Here is a 22,785-nt window from a genome sequence, read left to right as displayed (position 1 = left end):
TCAGGTTTGAATGTGTTAATACATGTGAATCACTTAGAACAGTGCCTGGTACCAAATACAGCCCAAAAGAGAGTTTGGTATTATTGTCATCCAGACTCATGTGAATTCAAACTTCTGCTTGATTCTGTGATGGAGAGCTCACTCCCCACCAGGGTACCCTGTTCCCCCATTAGAGGGTTGGGTGCGTTAGGAAGCTTTTCCTTCCTTGAACCTCTCTTCCTGACAAAGTTGGCCCTGCCCTCCAAGGTCTGTCATGAAGACACACGTCAATCAAAGTCAAATGACACCTGCTCAGTGGTGTGCTGCCTCATTCACCCAGATATTCCTCTAGAGACCTAAAGCTCACAGAGCCCAGAGCCCAGAATGCAGATGTCTGTCCCCATTCAGGACTCAGCAAAGGGTAGGGCACACTAGCCCTGGATGCCCGTCGGGGCCCTCCCCCAATGGTTCCAACTATGGAGTTCTGGGCACCAGGGCCCCCAAAATCCTCTAGCTGGTTTCTGAGCTTCAACCTTCTAGGCTTCAGAGGCGAGGCAGCTGCTGGGGGTTGGGGCCAACCCCAGGGTCTCTGTAGCTGTGCCTTCTCGCAGGAGGAAAACAGGGCTGAATTTTACTGCTCAGGACAGGGCAGGTCTAGAAAGGAGAAAGAGGTCACCCATGTGGCCAGGGCAGTCTGTCCCTTTGGAAAATCGCTGAGCTCAACCGAATGGTGTTAGAGTCTACTGCTACAGTCCCAGCACTTCACACCGAATTTGCTAGCGTGTTTTAGCGGGCTTGGTGTGGATTCTGGAGTCAAAGCTGGCTCTACCCCTTCCTGCTCGTGAGGCCTAGGCAGTTTCCTCACGTGTAAAGCGCGGGCAATAACAATAGTCCCTGCTTGTAGGGCTGGACTGAAGAGCGAAGAGACGGCACAGCTCGGCACCTGCACAGAAAATGCTTAATAAATGGGAACAGTTATGGAAAGAGGGGCTGAGGCGGGCCCTGGATTTCCTGCTTAAAATCTGGAAGGATCATTTAGTCTGTTGCTTCATTTTATAGATAGGAAAGCAGGCCTCGAGCCAAGAGGTCCAAAAGTCACACAGCAATTGACTACTGCCCAGACCGGCACCTAGTCTCCTTGTAGGCTCTGGCCCTCGCCCTCCCAGAGAACTCCTTGCCAGGTCGGCCCCTTGTGTTCCGGAGGGCAGGTGAGGCAGAGTGGTCCGTGGCTGAGGCGATCGTGGCTCTGCCCCCTCCTCAGTTCCCTTCAGGAGCCCCCCAGCCTTATGAAGGCTCCATCTGCTGCATCTCCTGCAGTTTCCAGTGACAGCCGCTGGGTGTCGCCCCTCAGCAAAAAACAAAAACAAAAACAAAGCTACAAGCCACAGGGAGCCCAGACCTAATGGGAGTTCAGTCTCAGAGCAGACAGCTCCCAGAATCCACCCCTCCACCCCGCCCCGCCCCATCCTCTGTGGGCTTCAGGCCAGGCTGTCCCCAGCAGCTCCAGAGTTTCCCTCACAGAGTTACCAACTATTTCAAACCTTTCACCACCTCCTCTGTCCTGCCAGCTGCTAAAAGGAAAACCTGGCACAGCCTCTCCCCACTGAGTGCCTCCCCACACAGTGCCCCAGCCACCTGGGACCCATCACCACCCCTGGCCTGCAGGCACTACCCACCTTTGCCCTTGCAGGGCCCTCCAGGTGGCAAGCCCTCCCTCATCTCTGCCTGGTGCAGGCCTAGCAACCTGCTGGACACCGGGCACGGAGTATTTTGAGGGCTTTATGTATTTTGAGGGCTTTACAACCCAGTAGGTAGGTACCATTTTCCAGAAAGGGAAACTGAGGCACAAGTAACATGCATTGACTCTTCGTTGGTAAGTGGTAGAGCCGGGGCTTGTCTCACCGGCTTCAGAGTCTGAACTCTTGCACCCTTGGAGAAAGGCCACTCCATCCCTCTGTCCCAACTGCCCATGGAGGTCTTACCCTCTCTTGTGTTTCATGGGTGGGGCTCTCCTGAGCCTCTGTTGTTCGACTGGGAGAGCAGGACTGTGTGCATTCACTTGTCACCTTGCAGCTTCTTCTTTTCCTTTCTTTTTAAATTTTGTTAAGGGCCTCCTGGTGGCTCCATCGGTTAAGCCTCTGCCTTCAGTTCAGCTCATGATCCCAGGGTCCTGGGATCCAGCCCCACAACCAGCTCCCTGCTCAGTGGAGTCTGCTCCTCCCTCTGCCGGCTCCTCCCCCTGCTTGCGCTCTCCCTCTCCCTCTTTCTCAATGTGTCAAATAAATAAAAATAAATAAAATCTTAAAAAACAAACAAACATGAAGGTAATAAATACTTCAAAGTCATCATCTCCTTATTATATTACTATATTTGTCCGTCATTCATGGACTCAAGGTCACTTCCGTCTACTGGATCTGTACGACGCAAACTCTGTACAGTGGCAGCCCCATAGGGGGCTGAGCACGACTTTCCAACTCCCTGCTCCGTGACCTTGCCTTGGTGGTTTGAAAGCAGCCATGTGGGGAGGATTTACACCACAGAAATGTGGCAAATGCTACCCATCCGGGCTCCCCACTGCCACCCCATCCCCAGAGATACACTTGTTAAACAGTTACAGGCTTCAAAGCCCCGTGGGGCAAATGGACTGGCTCAAAGGGAGCAGGGGCTACGGGCTTGGCTCACTGCCGTTGTAATTCTTCACCAACTCTGAGGCCTGGTCTATGTCCTTGGGCCTCACCTTTCCCATCTGCAAAATGGGCTGAGCATAGCCGCCCTGAAAAACTGAGGTCACAACCCTCGGTGAAGGTGAGGAATTGGGGGCGGTAAGAGGTTTGAGCCACACTCCTAGCTGCTGGGGCTCGTTGGCCCTGTAATCCTAGTACCCCGGCCACAGGGTGGTTTGGGGATTGTTCGAGGTAATAATGTGTGTGGAAGGGACGCCTGGGTGACTCAGTCAATCGTCTGCCTTCGGCTCGGGTCATGATCCCAGGGTCCTGGCAGGGAGCCCACTTCTCCCGCTGTCTGGTGCTCCCCCTGCTTATGCTCTCTTTCTGGCTCACTCTCTCTCTGACGAATAAATAAAATCTTTTTTTAAAAGATTTTATTTATTTGACAGCAAGAGGGACAACGAGAGAGGGAACACAAGCAGGGGAAGCGGGAGAGGGAGAAGCAGGCTTCCAGCCAAGCAGGGAGCCCGATGTGGGGCTCGATCCCAGGATGCTGGGATCATGACCCGAGCTGAAGGCAGACGCCCAACAACTGAGCCACCCAGGCGCCCCTAAATAAATAAAATCTTTTTAGAAAGTGTGTGTGGAAGAGCTTGGCACCGATCTGGCTCTAGCAGGACACAGGAAACAGGATAATTCCCCAAGAGGCTTACACGTGGGATCCGGGCCCGCCCACGTTTGAGTCTCAACTCTTCTCTTTCCTGATGTTTTCGAGATCTCTGGCTCGTCAAGACACTGCTTGTCTGAGCCTCATTTTCCCCAGGTGAACAGAGGGATAATAATAGCCACCTGGAGGAGCCTCTCGGAGGACTGGCCACTAAGGATATAAAATGGCTGCTGAGAAGTGGATACTTATTAAGTGGGAGAGTGATCTTTCGAGATTATCTTTTATTTCTTGTCACTCAGAAGACGGCAACTCTGCCCAGCCCTGTCAGGGGAAGCTGGAGACTGGGGTGAAGGGGGTGGAGGGGGGGCACCGAAGAGGCAGGGCCTAGCCCCCCCCACCCCCACACTCCCCCCCCCACACCTCCTCCCCCCCACACACCTCCTCCCCGCCACAGCTGCTTTCATGGGGGCCAGCTCTGCCTCTCATGGGCCCTGGCCCTAGAAGGGCTTCTGAGGCGTAGGGACGCTGTTGCTAGGCACCAGTTGCTAGGAGACACAGTGTTTCTCTTGGCCTGGCCACCTCCCAGAGGACCTGGGCTTCTCTGGGGCAGCTCCTGCCTCCTGCAGCCTCTCCCCAGACCTCAGAGCCACAGCAGAGGGCAGGTGAGGGTGGGGCCAGCTGCGGCTGGGACCCAGGGGGGCTGAGCCAACATCCCTCTGCAAGGCCCCGGGCGGGCGAGCTGAGGGAGGGACAAGGAGCCCGGGGCTGGTAGTGAGCTCCAGGGCAGGGCTGGGAGAGTCAGTCCATTCAGTCCCCAGAGGAGGCTGTGAGGGGATTAAGGTCAAGTGCGGGGAGTCAGACACCCCAGGCCTGAATCCTGGCTCCCCACCCCCACCCTGCCCCCCATTATGAGCTCGTCTTTCATCACTTGGAGTCTTTGTTTCCTGGCTGTGAACTGGGGAGAGAACAAGGTGTGGGGAAGGCGGAATGAGCATATGATTAGGTGCCGAAGGTGACCATCCTTCCTTCAGTACAGGGTGTGGGTGTCGGTGGAGAGAGGGCCGGGCTGGAGCTGGGACCGCACTGGCTGGGTGGGGCTCGAGTGTCACCCCTGGGGCCTCTGCAGCCCAGGCCTGAGGCAGACTCTGGGCCCTTGGGCTACTGAGCTGATGGGGCTCCTTGTGCTTCCTCCTCAGGCGCCCCGCCGGGGCCCTGCCCCCCAGCACCATGACGGGGAAACTCCCCTTGGGCGTTGTCTCTCCGTATGTGAAGATGAGTTCGGGGGGCTGCACGGACCCCCTGAAATTCTACGCCACCAGCTACTGCACAGCCTATGGTGAGCGCCCCTTTGTGCTGGAGCCACCCCAGGACTGGGGGCTGGATGGGGGGAGGCCCTCCCGCTGTGAGACGAGCAGCGCCTCGGGCCCATCACATGCTCCGAGGGACCCCAGCACGCCGAACCGACCCATCGCCTGAGCCCCCCAGGGACCATGTCCAGGATGGCTTGGCCCTGCTGCCCCTCCCCCATGGCCATCCTGTGATCCTGCCCCGCTGACCGTGTCCCTACCCCATCCTTTCCATTCCCTGCTGCCACAGCCTCAAAGGGCCAGGCTTTCACGGCTCTTGCTCCAGTCCCTGGTTCTATGCCTTCTCCATCCCGAGGACCCCTGGGCCCTTAAGGGGGGGTTGGTGGGAGTTGGGGGTGTTTCCGGCCCTGCCTGGGAAACCCTGCTCACTGCTCGTCCACTCCCCTGCCCCGTGGGCCCATCCCGTCTCCTGGCTTCCTCTCTGGCAGGTCGGGAGGATTTCAGGCCCCGCATGGGCAGCCATGAAGGCACAGGCTATAGATCAAATTACCGGCCCGTGGTCTCCTACCACGCCAACCTCGATGCCCTGGACAACCCAGCCATGGGGTACGGTCTGTGCAAGCCCTTCTCCCTCTCTGCGCCCCTGGGCCTTAGTGCTCAGGGGCATTGGAGCTCATTGGATCGGCTGCGGGCTCCGCACATGCAGAACCTTGCCTGGCCTGGGTCTGGGGCCCTGGGGCACTCAGGGCATGGCACCTAGCTGGGACCCCAAGGCAGGTGGACTCCTGAGGCACCTGGGGGAGGTTCGGGGGAAGTGGGCAGCTTCCAGGTGGCCCTGGTCATACACAGCTCCCACCCAACCTTCAGGGAACAAGTCCGCCACAATTTCCAGTCAGTGACCAATCAGAGCTACCGCCCCCTGGAGGTGCCGGATGGCAAATATCCACTGCCTTGGAACATGCATCAGACCAGCTCTGGCTACTCTCGGGAGAAGCCCAGTGCAGCGACCCCCACTAAGGAGGTGAGTGGGACCCCGAGGCTGGGCTGGAGGAGGGGCCGGTGGGGGTGGGCGGACAGTGTGAGGGTCTCTCCAGCAGGGTGGGACTGCGCTGCCAAGAGTTGGTCAAGGCTAAGATGCCTGGGCACAGAGGAGCCATATGCAGGCTGGGAGTCTGCCCACCTGTGTCACCTTAGTCTCCATCCCCACCCGCACCATCACCTCCCCTCCACCTCCATCCCCGTCCCCGCCATCACTTCTGCCTCCCCCATCTCCAGTCCCAACCCCAACGCCATCCCCATCCCATGGTCTCCACCATCCCACTGGCATCTCCAACCCCACATGACCGTCCTCACCACCAATGTCACTAATGCGTTCGTCCGTGTCGCCCTCATCTTCTTCATTCTAACGTCATTACGATGATGGTCCTTATCACCAGCAGTAGGATGGATACTGAGTCATTCAGTCATTCAGTCATTCATTCTTTCAACTGATATGTTCTGAGCATCTCTTTTATGATGCTCAGGAACATGCTAAGTGCTGGGGGGGAAACGCAACAGGGAAGAGGCAGCGGGGGAAGCAGTAGTGAAGGGGTTGCAACTGCAAACCGGGAGTGGGAGAAGAGCTTGCTGCGGAGACATGAGTCAAAGACTCAAGGAAAGTTAGTGCCCTCTGAATGCAGCGATGTGTGAGTTCCAGGTAGTGCAGACGGCAAGTGCAAAGGCCCTGTGGTGCGAGTATCTGCTGTGACAAAGACCAGCAAAGAGGCAGGTGGTTGGAGCCCAGCGAGAGGCCGGGGTCCTTGTGGGTCTCTGTCAGGCCATGGGGTTCTACTCCCAGTGCAATGGAACGATGGTGGGGTTCTGAGCAGAGGGTGGACGTGATTGGACTTCATTGTCAAGGGACCCCTCAGGCTATGGATACTCTGTAGGGGTTAAGGGCAGAAGCAGAGTCAAGACGTGACTGCCCTCCCTTGGCCTGGAACATGACCAGCTGCTTCCTTCTCCCAGGTCAGGAAGGTCCATTTTGACACCCAGGACTACGGGCCACAGGCCATCACAGGGCTGGAGCCCAGGGACGGGCCCCTGCTCCACCAGCTGCAGGGCAAGGGCTCGATTGAGTGGGAGAACGCCCGGCATGTGAGTGGGCAGCCCCCAGTCAGGGCTGTGAGCGGGACAGGGGGACCAGATCCACCTCCTTCCCCTCCTGGAGACAGTCACTGCTCTGACTCACCCAAAAAGCCAACTACATGGGGGCTTAGGCTACCTAGAAAAACTGGGAAAGCCAAGGATATTTGGTATTTCCAAGACAGCATCAACGTCGTCCTGCACTTCCTTACTCGTGTCTTGGGACTTAGGACTTAACCCCATCCAGACTCTCTGAGCTCAGGGCCGTGAAGTGTGATGGGATCACCCACTTTACTCCCTTAGCCTCTCTCCTCGCGTTGGGTCCCCTCCTTGTCTGGGTCCCTGAGGCCCATGCTTATTCCTGAGAGTCCTGTGTGGGATGGGACAGGCCTCACGGTTACGGGGAACTTACGGTGGGCTGTATGGCACTCTGCTGCCCCGTAGGGGAGGGATTTGCACCGGGCTTGCTGTACCCGCCATCCCTTCGCAGACTGTTCTGCACGGTCTACTCAGAGCACTGAAGGGCCGCCACAGCCACCAGCTGCCTCCAGGCCCTGGTCTACCTTGCGGGCCCCAGAGCTCTCCCCTCTGTGTTCCAGGGCTCGCGCTTCATGACCTCTGAGTACAATTCCAAGTATCTCAAGGAGCCTTCAAACCAGCCAGGTAGGCACCTGTCTGCACTCCCGCCTCTCTCCCAGGACACATCCCCCCCCACCACAACCACAAAGAGAGACTCTGGGGGACCCAGATGGAGCCCGCCAGGGACATAGACGTCACCAGCAAAAGAAAGAAGGCTGTAGAGGCAGCCAGGGGGACCTGGGCCTTAGTGCCAAACCCCGGAAGGGCAACTCATGGCTCAAGAGGGCTGTCGATCCTGACCCCAGCCATCTCCAGGCCTGCCGGTGCTTGTCCTTCCTGTGCCTCTCCTCTTCTCCTCTCCTGTCTTGTTCTCTGTCCTCTCTGTCCGGGACTCTGGAGCTTCCTGGTGCCCATGATCCTAGAGCTCCGGCGTCCAGACCCTTGGAGCCAGCTCCCTCCCCACTGGCTGGGACTCAGAGCTTTGGAGGCCATGTGGGTGGGGCCAGGTGGCCCAGGTTGGGGGGCAGTATCGGGGACCATGTCTTTTGCAGATCTCCTGCAAAAGAAAACAATTGGCGCCAAGGAAGAGACTGGCTTCACCGAAGAGTCCGCCAAGAACCCCATTATCTTCCAGTCGCCCTCCCAGGCCCTCCCGGGGGACCCCGTAAGTCAGGCCCGTGCCTGCTAGAATTTCAGGGCTACTTCTAGCTTCTTAAGAAAATGTGAGCTACACGAGATGAATGCATGTGGGTAAAAACTACCACTTTGGTCCAGCTCCCCCAGTTTATGGATGAGAAGACTGAGGTCCAAAGAGGAGAAAGGGCTGAGCCAATGTTACTCAGAGTCCGGACAAGAGCCCTGGCCTGCTGGTTCTCACTCAGCATTGTTACTCCCCAAACTCTTCCCTTTCCTCGGTTACCCCAATCATATGCACGTGTTGTGAGCTCTCCTTAGCACTCAGGACCCGGGGCAGCTGCCTTGGCCTGGCTAATGTGCCCCTGCGGGCCTCTTTCCAGGTCCTCCTCCCTGGCCGGAGCATCACCAGGTCCGACTTCCTCCCCATGACCCACCCTCATGTAAGCTGAGCCGGTGGGGGTGGGGGGCTGTCTGAGCCCACAGCCCGGGGTTCTTCTGCGGGGCAGTTGGGACAGTACCCAGAGGACTGCGGGAGGAACGGCCCAGCTCTAGTGCCAGGGGCCCCTCTGTTGCCTTAGGGGGATGAGTTCCTACCTGTGCTGGCCAGAGGATCTGAGCGGGAAACTGGCTACAACCGGGTGACCGAGAGGACACTGAACCCTAGAGTGAGTGGCCCTCGGTGGGGAGGGGGCTCCCTGAGAGCGGGAGCATTCCCACGGGAGGGGACAGGGAGGTTCCTTGGGCTCAGAGGCATTTGGGCACTAAGGATGGGAAGAATCAGGATATTTGGACCCCCCCAGGGGAAGGGTGAAGGCCTGGGAGCTGGAAAGTGAGGGTGTCTTTGAACCAGGGCATTCGGTGTGCCTGGACGGGGAAGGATGAGGTCCTGGGACTCGGTGCAAGTTGGGGGTCCGTGTGCCTCTGCCTGCCTGCCCTCTGTGTTTGCTGCCTCCCCCTGACCACCCTTTACCTTTCTTGTGTTTCCGTCCCCTGCAGGTGCCCCCTCCTGGCCCAGAACCTAGTAGCATGAGTCACCGGCAGTTCCAGCCCCCGCAGCGGGTGCAACAGACGAATGTTGCTTTGCTGGGCCGGGAGACCGTGGGGAACAAGGTGAGGCTAGGGTGCCCAGCCCCATCCCCAAATCTCCACCCCCTCCTGACCTGACAAGTCCCCTCTGTACCTCTGGTGCAGGAACCCACGGGGTTCAGCCTGAACAACGCCGGCTACTTCCGGAACCCCTATGACCCTGACCTGGATAATCGGTACCTGACCACTTACAACCAAGGGTGAGCACCCCCCACCCCCATCCAGATCCAGGGCGGCGAAGCCAGCATTTTGCAGACAGACCCTGGGAAGTGTGATGAGCTCACAGCCTGTGAAGTAGAGCAACGCTGAATTAATGAGGTTCCCCCCTAAGCAGCCCCTGAGCCAATGATTTGAGCACGAACCCCTTACGGGGGACAGTGGGGAAGCTGGGAAGTTGTGTGGGAAAAGGAAGGCAGCCCAAAGCCAGCATGTTATTAACCAGATATCCGGTGGGGAGACTCTAAAAAACAGTGCAAACACACAACTTGGAATGATGAGGGCCAAGGGAGGGGAGAGAGAGCCGGGGTACTGATACCCCCACATCCATCAATCAGTAAGTAAGGGCTGTCCCCAGGGACCATACTAAGATCCCAGGCACCTTCTTGCTACGGGCAAGGCAAGCCCCAGCAGCCCAAGGGCAGCCTTCCTCTGTACTTATCTCTGATGCCACGCAGGCCACTGGCGCCTGGACTTGGGGGCAGGGGAAGAACATGGGGACTGAAGAGGGTCTGGGTAGAGCTAAGATACTATGCCCAGTCCATGGTGGGTGGACTCTGGGCTGAAAGTAAGCTCTTTGCTAAGCATCAGGGAAGGATTCCAGGAAGAAGTGGGCAGAGAGCCATGGGGAGGACTCCCAGGGCCAGGACTGGATGGGAAGGGCATTACAGGAGTGGGATAAAGGAGGTGTAATTTTCTGGACAAAAGCCTCCTCGCATGGCATCTGTCATCTGTGTCAGTGTGTGTCACCTGTGTCCACACTGACCCCCAACTCCTTATTCTCCCAAGTTGCCTCCCATCCCTGGGGCTGGCCCCCGTCTTTGGGATGGGGACCTTGAAGTTCAGATGGGAGAAGTGTGTCCCAAGCCACAACGCGCATATCCGTAACACAGGTGGCTCCTTCACTTCCCATGAAGGGGAAGGGGGAAGGGGAGGGGCAGAGACTCCCGCTGGGTGTCAGGGGCTCACAGTGCCCCTGCACCTCTCTGCTCAAACGTGCTCCTCCTGGAGCCCCGGCAGACCCTCAGCCCCAGCCCTGTCTATGCAGTCCTCCCACCCACCCCTCGGCTCTCCCGAGCTCCTGCCAGGTGTCAGGCACGGGGCTCCTTCCCCAGGGGTTGTAATCACTGATTTTCTCATTTATCTCTCTGCATCCTCACTTCCTAAGTTCAAGGGCAGGGCCCAAGTCTGTAGTGTGGCCATTTCAGAACCTGGCCCAGTGCTTAGTGAGCATCAGCAAAGTGGATGCAAAGTGGAATGCCTAGAGAGAAATGAATGCGCCAGTCTCCGCTCCCCACCCCTGGGAAGGTCATGGGCCGGGGAGGGAGCTGGCCCTTTATGCTCAGTCCTTTATGCTTTACAGTCCTTTATGCTCCCAAGTGCTGGCACAGCATGGGGGGGGGGGGGGCGTGCAAAGGAGGGTCGTCCAGTTCAGGGACAGAGCCAGAGCAGAGTCCCCAGGCAGACAGGGGCTCAGGGAGTGCCTGGCAGAGGGCACAGCATGAGCAAAAGCAAGGAGGTTGGAGGGATCTGAGGCCATTTGTGCTCTGCTGGAGCCAAGTTTCCCATCCAAGAAGGGCAGAGAAGCTACAGAGGTGGGCAGAGGCCCCTTTATCACCAGCAACACCCCCCCCACCCATGCTGCAGGTACTTCGAGAATATCCCCAAAGGTCTGGACCGAGAAGGCTGGACTCGAGGGGGCATCCAGCCACAGAAGCCTGGGGGCTATGCCCTCAACCAGCCGGTCACCCGCATGGAGGCCACCCCCAACCCCACGGAAAGCCTACGTCACCTGCACCCCCATGTGGGAAGGTAGCCAGCCCTCCCTCTGTCCCGTTGAAACATTCAGGCCTTTCCCCAGCTTCCTCCCTCCATCTGTCTGTCTGTTGGTCTGTCTGGGAGACCCATTTCCTCTCTTTGGCTTGTTCACTGCTTTTCCTGGTCCTCCCCCCATCTCCCCAGCGACCCCACCCCTGCATGGCTGCCCCCCACACACCCGCCTCATTCCCATCCCAGAGGCCCCCCCTCCACACCAGCTCCCAGCCAGGCTGCAGGGAGGGGGCGGGGACAGAGCTGAATGGACTGTGGTTCCACCTCACTCTGACTCCTTTCAGCTCAATTCAATTCCTCAAAAATTACATTTCTAAGACAATGGCCCAGAGTTGGCAGGCAAGCTTCTGTGGCTTGGCTGACCTAGCGGAGCGCCACTGTAGGGGAGGGGCAGGCAGAAGAGAAGGTCCCACTGCACCCCACATCCCCCTCACCTGCACCCCTCCCCGCCCTGCAGAACCCTGATCTCCACGGACCCCTTCTATCAAGTCCCGCCTCACAGCAGCCGCTTCATGACTCCCAGCTGAGCCCGAATCTGGGTAAGGGGCTCCCCATGTGGGCCAGCCCCACATCCCCAGCCCTGTGTCAAGCAAGCCCTGCTGGGAACCCAGCCTCAGAGTGAAGGGTGGGAAATGGGGGTGGGGGTTGGCCAGAACCCCCACCCCCACCCCAGGAGCCCCTTGGGCCTCATCTCCATTCCCCACAGGTTTGCCAACGCAGCGGGGCAGGACAGGAGCTGGTTACAGACCCTACCCCCCACCCTGTCCCTGCCGGGACTTCCTGGCTACTTTCCTAATGAAATAAAGTGCAGTGAAGTGGTTGTGTGTCCAGTCACTGGCAGGAGAGCTGGGAAAAAGACGGGGGAGGGCAGGGCGAGCATGCAGAGGGTAGGAGATCAGAGCAGGACCTCCAGGGCCCTTCTGGGTCCCACATAGGATGGTTCAAAGGAGAAGGGAGGGCAGAGGAGCAGGCAGTCACAGAGATCTCTCTAGTGACAGACGGACAGGGGTGTGCATTGGATGAACCCCTGTACACTGATCTAGGGAGGGGCAGGGGCTGGTAGAAAACGCTGGTGCCTCCGGGCAGCTTTTCTAATTGTAATTGTGAGAATTAGAACAAGGTGTCCCCACCCCTAAGCATGGACCCTAAAGAACAAACTTCCTGTGGGAAGAAAGCATCACCAGGGCCCTCAGCCTGCAAGGCAGAACCTGGGCTGCCTCTGCCTCCACCACCTCCACCAGGTGCATTTGCACAGTGCACAACTGCACAACTGTATGCTGTGTTTCTGCCACCACCAGCTCCTCATTTCATAAAGAGGGACCTGGACCCAGAGAGAGTGCATGAGTTGCTGGAGGTCATATGGACAGAGAGGCAGCAGCAGCCCAGGCCCAAATGTCTCCAGAACCTCCCAGGCCAGCCTGCAGGCAGAGGGGCAGACTCTGTGGTCTAGCAGCTGCCCCCCACCCTCGGTGGGTATCTGTGGAGCGGTGCTGCCGGCCCCGGGTGGGGCCCGGTGTACCAGCTGCCTGGAACCGCAGGCCTGGGGGCTGTCCTCACTTGGCCTGGCTGGGGCTCCATGTGGGATGTGGGCGGCTCCAGCTGGCTCCAGCCCTGGAGGAGGGGAGTAGGGATCACAGAGTCTCTCGGCTCCAAACCCAGCCAGACTCCGGACCCAGGGCCAGCCCCACAGTCTGTGGGTGGGTCCTGCTGGTCCATTGTCTCCAGCGTTAGGGGTGAGTTACCAGATCAGAGATTTGCCAGCTGGGCTGGGTCCCAACTGTGGCCTGGCCATGATGAGCTTGGGGGTGAGGGAAGGGGATCCACCGGCCCCTCCCACCCACAGTCACACGCACACAAATACCCAGACCCTGGAGACACGCACACACTAACACATACACAAAAACGCCAACAGACCAGGACATACCGACCAACACAAGCGCAGCAGAGACAAACAGAAACGCACACAAATGCACAGATCTTCATAGAAACACGGAAAGGCTTGTCTGTGCAGACACAGAGGCAGACTTAGAGACATTCCACAAGCTTTGACGGACTCACAGACACACCCAAACAGACGTACAGAGACAAGACGGACACACACACACACACACACACACACACACACCCTGACCGCACTTCACGCCTCCGTGTCTTTATTTCCCACCAGTGCCCTTTCACAGCTCAAGTTTCCTGCTCAGCCCTCCTCTGTCTAACTCAGTAGGGGATATGGTGTCAGGGACATTGGAGCCTCATCACACCCTTTCTTGGTCCCCTCCCCCTCCCATTGTCCTGCACCCCGTTTCCAGGCCACGTGAGCTGGGGCTACCCCACGACGTTTCCTGCGCTAGAGCTCTGGACCCCACCCAAGGGAAGGGGGTTGCACAGCAACCCCCTTTTTCCTTTAGCCCCTGCCTTCACCCCCTTTGGCCTCTCTCCAGGCAGCCCATCCCAGCCCCTCCCTTTGGATCCTGGGCCCTGGCCCTAAGGACTGTGTGAGGAGCAGGAAGGGGGTCCAGGAGGGCCAACACCTAACTTAGGTAGTTCTGGAACTCCTGCCTGGAACAGAGTACAGATTTCCCCAACTTCCGGATGAGGGGACAGACACAGAGAGGCGGAGTCCCTCGACCCGGGTCACACAGCAGCAAGGACTGTGGGTGGGGACCTGCTGGCAAGGGCTGGAGTGGGAGCCCAGAGCAGCGGCTGTCTAGTGGGACTGTGAGTGGACCCTGAGTCACACCCGCCTTCCCGACTTCTGCCCACCCTGCTGCATCACTCCCGGCAGGCCCCGAGCGGGGAGGGCAGGTGTGAGCTGGACCTTGACATGGGTGTCATGGCCAGTGGTGGGGGCTGAAGGAGTTGAGGCTGCGGGCAAGGACACAAGGCGGGGCCAGCTGAAGCCCTGGCAGGGGGTCAGGGGACCGACAAGTGAAGCTGTGAGGTGGGCAACCCCCGGGAGAGGGCGGGTGAGCTAGGTTTCATGGCTCTTGATGACCATGCTAAGGAGACCTTCTCTGTCCACCTCCTCAATTCTGGGACTCTTGTGTCCCCAGGGCAGGAAGGGTGGAAACTTCCTACCCTGCGGCTACTGAGGTTACTGAACCCCCACCCCCACCGAAGCGAAAGGCTTTGCCCTGTTGCTCCCCTTTTCTGCCGTCGGGTGAGTGTGGGCCCGGATACTGTGGCTTCATTTGAGGGGGCCCTGTCCTTTGCCCCTCGGAGACCCTGCCACAGGCTGTGGAGGCCACTTGACCATTCTGGGCAGTAGCGAGTAGCAGGACCCAGGCTGTGGCTACACAAGATGGCGGGTGTGAGGACTTGAGCTGGGCCCCTAGTGGCCACCTTGATCCTGGAGCAGAGGGGACCGCGGCCCAGCTGGGAGTGGGGACTTGAGACAGGCACAGGCTCTGGCCGTTGTCTCCTCCTGCTTGGCCCTGGACAGGCCTCCTCAGGGCCCTTCCAGGAGCAGCCGCCTCTTGGGTCAGGTAAGCCACTGCCCAGCCTCGTCTGGAGGCCTGGGCGGCCCCTGTCACGGGTCCGAGGCCAGCGTCTGGCAGGCTCTCCTGGAGGCGGCCTGCCTCTCCCCTCACCTGGAAGAAGCCAGGCTTTGGGCGTGGAGGCGAGTCACTGCCAGTGGGTGCTAGCAGTAACGGCTGCTGGAAGCTTCCTCCCCTCCCCCACAGATGCTTTAGAAACTGTGGTGAGGTGTACAGGGACGAGGACGCGTGTCATTAAGCCCCCACAGCCTGCTGGGTGCCGGGAACGTTCCGTGGGCCTTCATCTTTTCAGCGAGAACACTGAGGGGCCTCCCTCTGGGGGACGTTCGGGGACGCAGGTGGGAGCTGCGCTGACAGCCTCAGCGTGGGGGTGTGGAGCCCCGACGGCTGATGCGACAGCAGGTTGGGAGAAATGCTGGATGCCATGCTCTGAGGCCCCACCTCGGACGCACGTGGACGCGTGTCAGGCTGCTGCCCGTCACGGCGCTGTGGCAGCTGATGATGACAGGTACCATCTGGCTCAGGTCACGTGGCGACACGCAAAACCACGAGCTCACGGGCTTGACAGCTGGCCAGCTGGGAAAAGGCATCTATCTGTGGACCTGGAGCTCCCCGGGGTGGGGGGGGCACTGGCTGGTGGGGGGCGGCGGGCAGCCTGCCTGGGGAGGGCGGTGGGTTCGCTCCACCCAGACAGATGGAGGGCCTGAAAATGAGAATCTGATCCTGGTCCCTGCCTTCTCTCTGACCATCTGGAGGGCCATTCTCAAGGAAATTTTCCCAAACAGCCAAATATGCAAGGGTAGAGGAGGAGACAGGTCTAGAAAACTCCCCCTCCCCCACCGAGAGGAGAGTTCCGGTTCAAGGTCAGAGGAGAGAGCCTGCCAGGTCTCCCAGGCATTCAGAAACTCGTGTGCTTCCCATGAGCCGCTGACGCCGCTACAGACAGGGCTCGGCCAAGGACGTTCTTGGCATCGCAAAGCTTCACTCCTGGAAAAACCTTTGCGATAACCGGTTCATCCAGGCCAGCGAGGAAGCAGTAGGGTGTCTGCTCTGGACACAAGGCCTCTCCCGTTGTATCACTGGAATGAGGCTCTCGAGGAGGCAGAAGCTGGGGCCTAGAAGCTTCCTAGGGGAGCCAGGTCCTGGCACGCGCAGCCGGCCAGCATGGGGCTTTGTTTTCTATTGCTGGAGAAGGGATATGTGTGTGTGTGTGAGTGTGGCGTAGGTCTTCCAAGGTCCCCAGGTAAAGGGACAGACCGGTCAGAAGGGCATCGGTCTAGACCGCCCATCCTAAGAGGGAGACTGGGTGAGATGCCAAAGGAGTGGTGTTCAGGAAAGACTTCATGGGACTCTGGACCCCAGCATCCTTACTGTGGCCCCAGTGACAAAGTGTGGTTCGTACAGTAAGAGACTTGCTGCATGTTCTCCTGGAGGGCTCTGGCCCCGGCTTTGAAGGAGGCGGGGCAAGCTGATTCCTGACCATACCCAAGGCACCCGGCAGCGTGGGCCCTCCTGGGTACCACAGCGAAGACCCTGGAGCACCGGACAGTGGATCCTCCATGGTGATCATGGGGCTCCCTTGGTGCTCACAGGCTGAGGTCCGAGCTTGTGGGGGCTGCTCAGAGCGCTTTGCGAGCAACAGAAACCGACATTAGCTAATGTAGCAGAAGAGAAATTCATTAAAAGGAATTCGGAGCTCACAGAATCCTCAGGTAGACTTGAGAGCAAAGCTTCGAGGCTACCCAGCCAGAAAGGGGGGCCACACTCGTCCCATGAGCCTGCGCCCCTGGCTTGGGGCCCCACCAGCCACATGGCCAGGAGCTCAGAAATGCACGCTGGTCTGTCTGTACCTGAACTTAGCAAAGACATCCACCCCTGGCTTTCCAGTCCAACTTCCTCATCTCCTTTGCATTTAAATTATTCATTCAAGACTCAGATCCAATCAAGTCAAGAGTTCTGCCACGCCTCCCTCTTGTGTCCTGCTCCCCAGGAGCTCATTCTTAGGGGAAGGAAAGTCACCTATCTATGCGGATTCCCCTGACACGTGTGATCGCCATGGGTTTGGGTCAGTCCACAGGTGCCCTCGCAGAAGCAGCTGCGACCTTCTGACCTGTGGTTGCCAGGGTTACCTAAACAACCCTCCAGCTGGACCGCCCACGGAGCCCCTCCAGGTCGATCAGCTGTAGTCAGCCCACCAAGGCCATCTCAGAGGTGCGGAAACTTCTGGATGTTCTCCCTCATGACACAAGGGTGTGTAGAGGGATTCAGGGGAGGGGCTAGCTCCCCTCAACTTCTACTCTATTGAAGCTTCGCCCTACATCCAGGGGGTGCTTGTGGGAGGCTTCTTGTATTCTCAGGCCTCACGTGGTAAGGAAAGGACAGATTCCTTCTGCCGTGGTATCCTGTACATGTACCTGGGATGTTTTTCATGCTGCCCTCTGCCTCGGCCCAGGTGGCCCCTGAGCTCCTGGCAGGTCTGTAGGGGTGCTCTGCTCTGCCCCTTCTCTCCCACCTGATGGCTGAGGCTTTATCTCCTGTTGGGTGGGATCTTGGCTTCTGTGATGACACATGCTTTCCTGCTCTGGGGCTTACATCATCAGCTCCTTTCTCCCCAAGGTCAAAGCGAAGGTTTTGGACCTTCAAAAAAATATTTCTCTCTCTCAACCCAGCTCTTGCATGACTGTAGTCTGAACTCTGGGGTTCAAAGCCTCTTTTGCAACTCAAAGCCAGGGATTGGACCCTTTGTTCTGAGTTTCCCTGGGAGAGCCAGGAACATAGGAAGCCAGCTCATGGAAATGGATATGTTGAAAATTGTCTCCAGTGGAACATCAGTTAATATCTCGGAATGACAATCCCCAGGTCCTGCATTATTCCCTGAGGCTTCATGCTTGTTCTTCAAGAGAGGGTGATTGGGCCCATTCCAGGGCCAGGATAGGGTGCGGCGAGGGAGGCCTTTTCCCAGGCACAAAATTCAGAGCAGTGCCTGAAAATTCAGCAATCGAGAGAAACAACAGTTGAACTCAATTACTTAAAAAATTGAAGGCGAATGCAAAAAATTCACAATGAACAGAACACCAACATTTTAAGTAAAGACAGGTTGAGTACTGCTGATTTTTCCTTTTGCCAAAGGCCTCAATATGGTTCACCATAGCACTGATAACTGATCCTATCTTCATTTAAAATTTTAATATTTTGTTCATCATAGACTTCTTGCATTAATTTTGGGTTTAAAAATATTACATTAAACCGTTACTTATCTTGATTACTGAGGGCTTTTTGGGGCCCCCCCGAATCTTGTAACTTGCTCACCTCCCCCTGGTCCTGGGCTTCTTCTCCGGATGTTGAAAATTAAGGTTCAGAGATGGTGAGTAGCTCAGGTGGAGCAGAAGGCCCCAAGGTGCATGAGGGAGAGAGGGTCTCCAACCCATTCATTCACTCAACACACATGCCTTGAGCAGGCGCAGTGCAGCAGGCACGGGCTCAGTGTGTGGAGTAAGGTCAGTAAGCAGACAAGGTCCCTATCCTCATAGAGCTTACATCTTCTAACAGGGAAAACAGTTTCCAATCAAAGAATTCATAGGTAATCATTTCTTTAATTGGAATTGGAATAAGTACTTCAAAGGAGAAATGTGGGAGCTCGAGAATCTGTAACAGGGCAGCTTGATGGGCCCTGGAAGATTCTGGAAGGATTCTCTGAGAGAGGAAAGTTTGAGCTGAAACTTTAAAGATGAGGAGTACGAGCAAGTAGAGAAGCAAGAGGAGAACCCAGCACGTGTCTGGAGGTCTGGAGCAGAGAGAAGCGGGCACATTTGAGAAACTGAGAGCAAGGGGGCTGGTCAGTCCAAGATGATTCTGTAACAAACAGCCCTTACGTCTAAACAGTTAAACACGCTAAAAATGTATTTCTCGGGACACCTGGGTGGCTCAGTCAGTTAAACGTCTGTCTTCAGCTCAGGTCATGATTTCAGGGTCCTGGGACTGAGCCCCGAGTTGGGCTCCCTGCTCAGTGGGGAGCCTGCTTGTCCCTCTCCCTTTGGCAACCCCCACCCCCCGCTGGTGTTCTTTGTCTCACTCACCAATAAATAAATAAAATATCTTTAAAAAGTTGTATTTCTCATTTGCCTCACAGTGTAGTGTGGGTCGGGTCACTCATCTGGAAGTGGTGACTCGGACATCCAGTTTTTTCTACCTTTAATATTGCAGAAAAATCAAAGAGTGAAGGATCGTGAATGAGTGTGGGCGGTATCACTTCTGCCCACCCCCACTGGCCCAGTGCTCAGTCCAGGCCCATCCCATTGGCCCCGGGAGAAGGAGCTGGGCTGGGCGCTCAGGAAGAAGTTGGGAAACTCAGCACCTTCCCTGGGGCAGGGTCCAGGCCAGGCAAGAATTTGGCCGTCATGGTTGAGACCTGGGTCTACAGTGTTCAGCCTGCACTTGACCACAGATCGAGGAATGTATTACCCTAAGGGCAGCTGCTAGCTGAGAGCACTGTGGTTCTTCCTGGGAGAAGGAGTGGTCATGCCCAGAACCCATTTGAATGGTCGGGTTCCCGCCCATGGCGTGGAGTGGCCTTTACTCTCTAGGCCTCTCTTGCTGCAGTTCTAGTGTCCCTGGAAGGGACAAGGGAGAAGTCTCACCTTTCAACAGACCTGGCAGGTCACCCTCAGGGCTCAAGTTCCAGGGGAATGTGATCTTCAGGACATGGTGAGGCTCTAGTTTCGAGGGAGTCTGGGGAGCAGGTTGGTGGTGGCTGAGTGATGCTCATGAGTTTGGGTACCTGGTGAAGGACTCTAGGCTCATTGTGGGTCTGCCTATGATTAGAGAGACAGCCTGGGATTTGCTAATAGGCAAATCCTGAGCTCCGATCACAGCCCTGGGCTGCCCCTGAATTTGGGACTCTCCTTGCGCTGTCTTCTTGAACCTGTTTGAGGTTCCGATGCTTGTTCTGGGGGCCCTAGAATGCCGCCCCCATTTAGTCAAACACACCGAGCCCTGGGCCCTGGGATCAAATCTCCAAGGAGGGCAGTTCTAGAAAACTCTTTACTCTTTGCAGGATGGGAGAGAGCATTTAGACAACCTGGGTGGTTTCTCTAATGTCCCCCAGCTGAGAGAGACAACGAGCCATAGGAGGAGAAGCCCAGACTTTGCAAGAGGGTGGTCTGGCTTTGCCCCTCCCCAGCTGGGTAACCTCGATCAAGCTTCTGCACTGGATCTATCTTCTCATCAGTCAGAGAAGGGGGATTTAGTATCTGCCTGGAAAAACTGTGCTGGAAGGTGGACGAGATAATCTACAGGGGCTCAGTAAGTGAGAACTGGCATTTTCCCGTGGAAGAGAATCAAGAGAGGGGTATGAGTTGCACAAACTCCCCCCAACCCCTTTCTTGCAGCCACAGCCTGTTCAGATACGTGTCAGATTGTTCGACACTCGTCTGCACAAAGTCCCGCAGTGACCTCTCACCCAGAGTCAAAGCCTCCACAAAGGTCACGGCCCAACTGAGGTCTGCCCCCTCCTCACTAGCTGGCTTTGGACTCATCTCTAAGCACACTCCCCCTGGCTCCCCAGGCTCCTTACCACTCCAGAACCCTCTCCCCATTCCCACTCCTGCCCCAGGGTCTTGGCACCACCACGCTCTCTGACTGGAACGCATTTCCCCTTGACAGCGACCTGCATGGTTTGCCCTCTCTCGTCCTTCCATCTTTTCTCCAAGGCCATCCTGTCGGGGAGGTCTCCCTGGCCACTCTGTTCTAAACGGGGTCCTCCATCCTCCAGCGCTCTCTCCCTTGTTTCATTTCCTGCAAAGCCTGCGTAGTCCCTGACAGACTGTGAATGCGTTTTGTAATTTATCTCCACCCTCAAGGATAGAAGTCCTACAAAGTCAGGGAGTTTTGCCTATAATGTTCACATTTACAGCAATCCCCAGTGCTTAGGCATACAAGTAGGGGTTTCATGTTTGTTGAATGAATACCGGAGGACTCAAGTTGGGGGGGGGGGCTGGTGGTGCAGGTCAGGAGAGTGAGTTGTGGCATGACGGACACATGGTCAATGTCCTTTTTCTCCAAATGAAGGAGTTGGACTAGACCCCCGGAGATTATGAACCCCTGGGAATTGTACACACCGATGGTGAGTTTCCTGTCTCCATGCCTTGTTCTGGGATGAAGGTCCCTAACTTCTCCCCAACCTTTAACAGAGCTCAGCATTGTCCCTGTTCCCATGTTTCCTGGTTGGATTTAACAGGCTCAAATCCTTGCTAAGAACCTACGATGCTGACACTGACATTCCATCATCTTATTCTAGTCTCAGCAGCCCCAGGGGTCCTGGCCCCCCCGAGAGGGGAATGGGAGCCAGAGAGGAGCCTTGGCAGGGTCAGCGCGGTGGGGAAGACACTGGAGGGCACAAAGGAGACTTTCGTATTACGACATGTGCTGCCTTCTTTTTATGTAAAAGAACACAGACGTAAGGAAGTATGACAAAAATGTGAACAATTGTCCACGCTGGATACTGGGCACGGGGGTGTTTATCACAGAGAGCTTTGTACTTTTTCTGTATTTCAAAAATTTATTAAAAAAAAACAAAACCCACAGATGTGGAGGTGGGTAGGGCAGCCAGAGCCCGTGAGGAGGCATAGAGAAGCCGTTTCTGGGGGGTCTGAGGGACCCACACTTTGGGCATTTTTCGGGTGTGTGTGCATGGGCAGAGGGGACAGCCGGGGTCGGAGCCCATCCCTGGAGTTGTCGGAGCCCTTTCTTCCATCCCCCTTGCTCCCCCTTCCGCGGTCTCAGTTTCCTGCCTTCCTGGGGAATAGGGAAAGGCTGAGAAGCCGCGTGCTGGGGGTGAAGCTAATTCATTAGTGACGCTCCACAAGGACCGTGCGCCTGCCGTGCTGGCGTGATTCATCGCCATGATTGCCCCGCTGCCAGCCTGCGTGGGCCCGGAACGCCAGCACATTTTACCTTTACCCACTGAGAAGGGCCTGGTGGGAGGTAAAGGTACATGATCTACCCAGAGCAAGAAAAAGACTCGGAGGAAAAAGAGGGCTGGTCCCCTGTGCCCTTGAACCCAGCAAGCTTGGCCAGGCTGGGGATGGAGTTTCAGGGGCTCCTGGCATTCCTGCCATGCCCGCAGAGCCTAGGAGGGCTGCCTGGTGCTGGCATGCCAGCTGGGAGCATGTGGTGGTTGTGGGGGGGGGCGGGTTGGGCTTCCTCCTCCACAACGAATGTTCCCTTGGGGAACCTGCTTGGGGGGGGGTGAGGGGGAGGTGCTCATCCTCTTCTCCAGTAGCCTGGCTGTGTTTTCTTCAGCTTTTTGGTCTCTTCCAAAAAGTTATTCCAAAGGAGCAGAAGAAAGAGTTGGATGGGGGCTCAGATCAATTCCAGAAGGAGCTCAGAACCCTCTTACACCCAATCTGGGTCTGGGCTCCACTTAATCTCTGCCTGAGTGCCTTGCCTTGGCTGGGAGTCCTCCCTTCATTTTGTGAGTGCCCCCTACAGGACAGGGGTGGGTGGCTGGGTTCCTGGGTCACAGCGATACCTTCCTTGGTGTCCCATCACCTGTCAACCCCATGCCTTTTCATCCCATTACCCGACAAATATATAGTGCATCTGAGCAAAAGAAGCCAGGAATCAAACAAAAAAGAAAAAAGAAAGAAAAAAGAAAAGAAAAGAAAAACATAGGAACTGAATAATCTCATTTATATGAAGTTCAAGGACAGGCAAAACGGATCCCTGATGAAAAAGGTCACACTCATGGCTGCCTCTGGGAGGCAGAGATTGACTGAGAGAGGCTCAGGGGAACTCTGAGTGATGGAAATATTACATGGGTGTTTCCATTTGTCAAAACTCATCAAAATGTACACTTACCATCGGAGCATTTCATGGTATGAAATGTTTGTTTCCATTTTAAAAAAAGTGTTAAAATTTCTCATTGAGTATCTGCTATGTGCCAGACACAGTGCAGCAGGACAGGAGATAAACTTGTCTGCCCCAGGAGCTGACATTCCAGCTTCCGAGCGGCTCTCATGCTCTCCCGGGCTCTCTGCCCCTGGGCTGGCCTCCCTCCCTGTCTGCAGTGGGGATGCGGATAGGGGTGAGTCAAAGGTCGGGTGCGGCTGGAGGTGGGCTAGAGGGAGAGTCAGGATCAGTTACATGTGCACACCAGCCACGTTCAAGGGGAGGCAGGATGGAGCATGCACTGAACCTGCGGA

General features: G+C 56.8%; 1 protein-coding gene across 1 annotated transcript; it reads left to right on the top strand.

Moving 5' to 3' along the window:
- The first annotated feature begins 3,931 nt into the window (after window positions 1-3,931).
- On the top strand, window positions 3,932-11,860 carry PPP1R32 (protein phosphatase 1 regulatory subunit 32). Its single transcript, XM_046017412.1, has 14 exons — window positions 3,932-3,974; window positions 4,509-4,648; window positions 5,108-5,225; window positions 5,487-5,640; window positions 6,627-6,755; window positions 7,343-7,406; window positions 7,874-7,986; window positions 8,339-8,398; window positions 8,537-8,623; window positions 8,955-9,068; window positions 9,150-9,244; window positions 10,908-11,072; window positions 11,548-11,629; window positions 11,797-11,860. The coding sequence occupies exons 2-13, from the start codon at window positions 4,540-4,542 to the stop codon at window positions 11,615-11,617; spliced, it is 1,278 nt and encodes a 425-aa protein (XP_045873368.1). The 5' UTR covers window positions 3,932-3,974; window positions 4,509-4,539; the 3' UTR covers window positions 11,618-11,629; window positions 11,797-11,860.
- Window positions 11,861-22,785: the final 10,925 nt, after the last annotated feature.

This window comes from Meles meles, chromosome 8 (genome assembly GCF_922984935.1).
Source record: "Meles meles chromosome 8, mMelMel3.1 paternal haplotype, whole genome shotgun sequence".
Classification (NCBI taxonomy): domain Eukaryota; kingdom Metazoa; phylum Chordata; class Mammalia; order Carnivora; family Mustelidae; genus Meles; species Meles meles.
This window is presented reverse-complemented; position numbering and strand designations above follow the sequence as displayed.

What these genes read in the sequence shown, in the direction of transcription:
- PPP1R32 (XM_046017412.1), top strand. Translation starts at nt 4,540, where the DNA reads ATGACGGGGAAACTCCCCTTGGGCGTTGTCTCTCCGTATGTGAAGATG. An exon ending in GGAGCCTTCAAACCAGCCAG is followed by an intron (nt 7,407 to 7,873) that starts GTAGGCACCTGT and finishes TGTCTTTTGCAG; the next exon opens with ATCTCCTGCAAAAGAAAACA. An exon ending in AGAGGACACTGAACCCTAGA is followed by an intron (nt 8,624 to 8,954) that starts GTGAGTGGCCCT and finishes CGTCCCCTGCAG; the next exon opens with GTGCCCCCTCCTGGCCCAGA.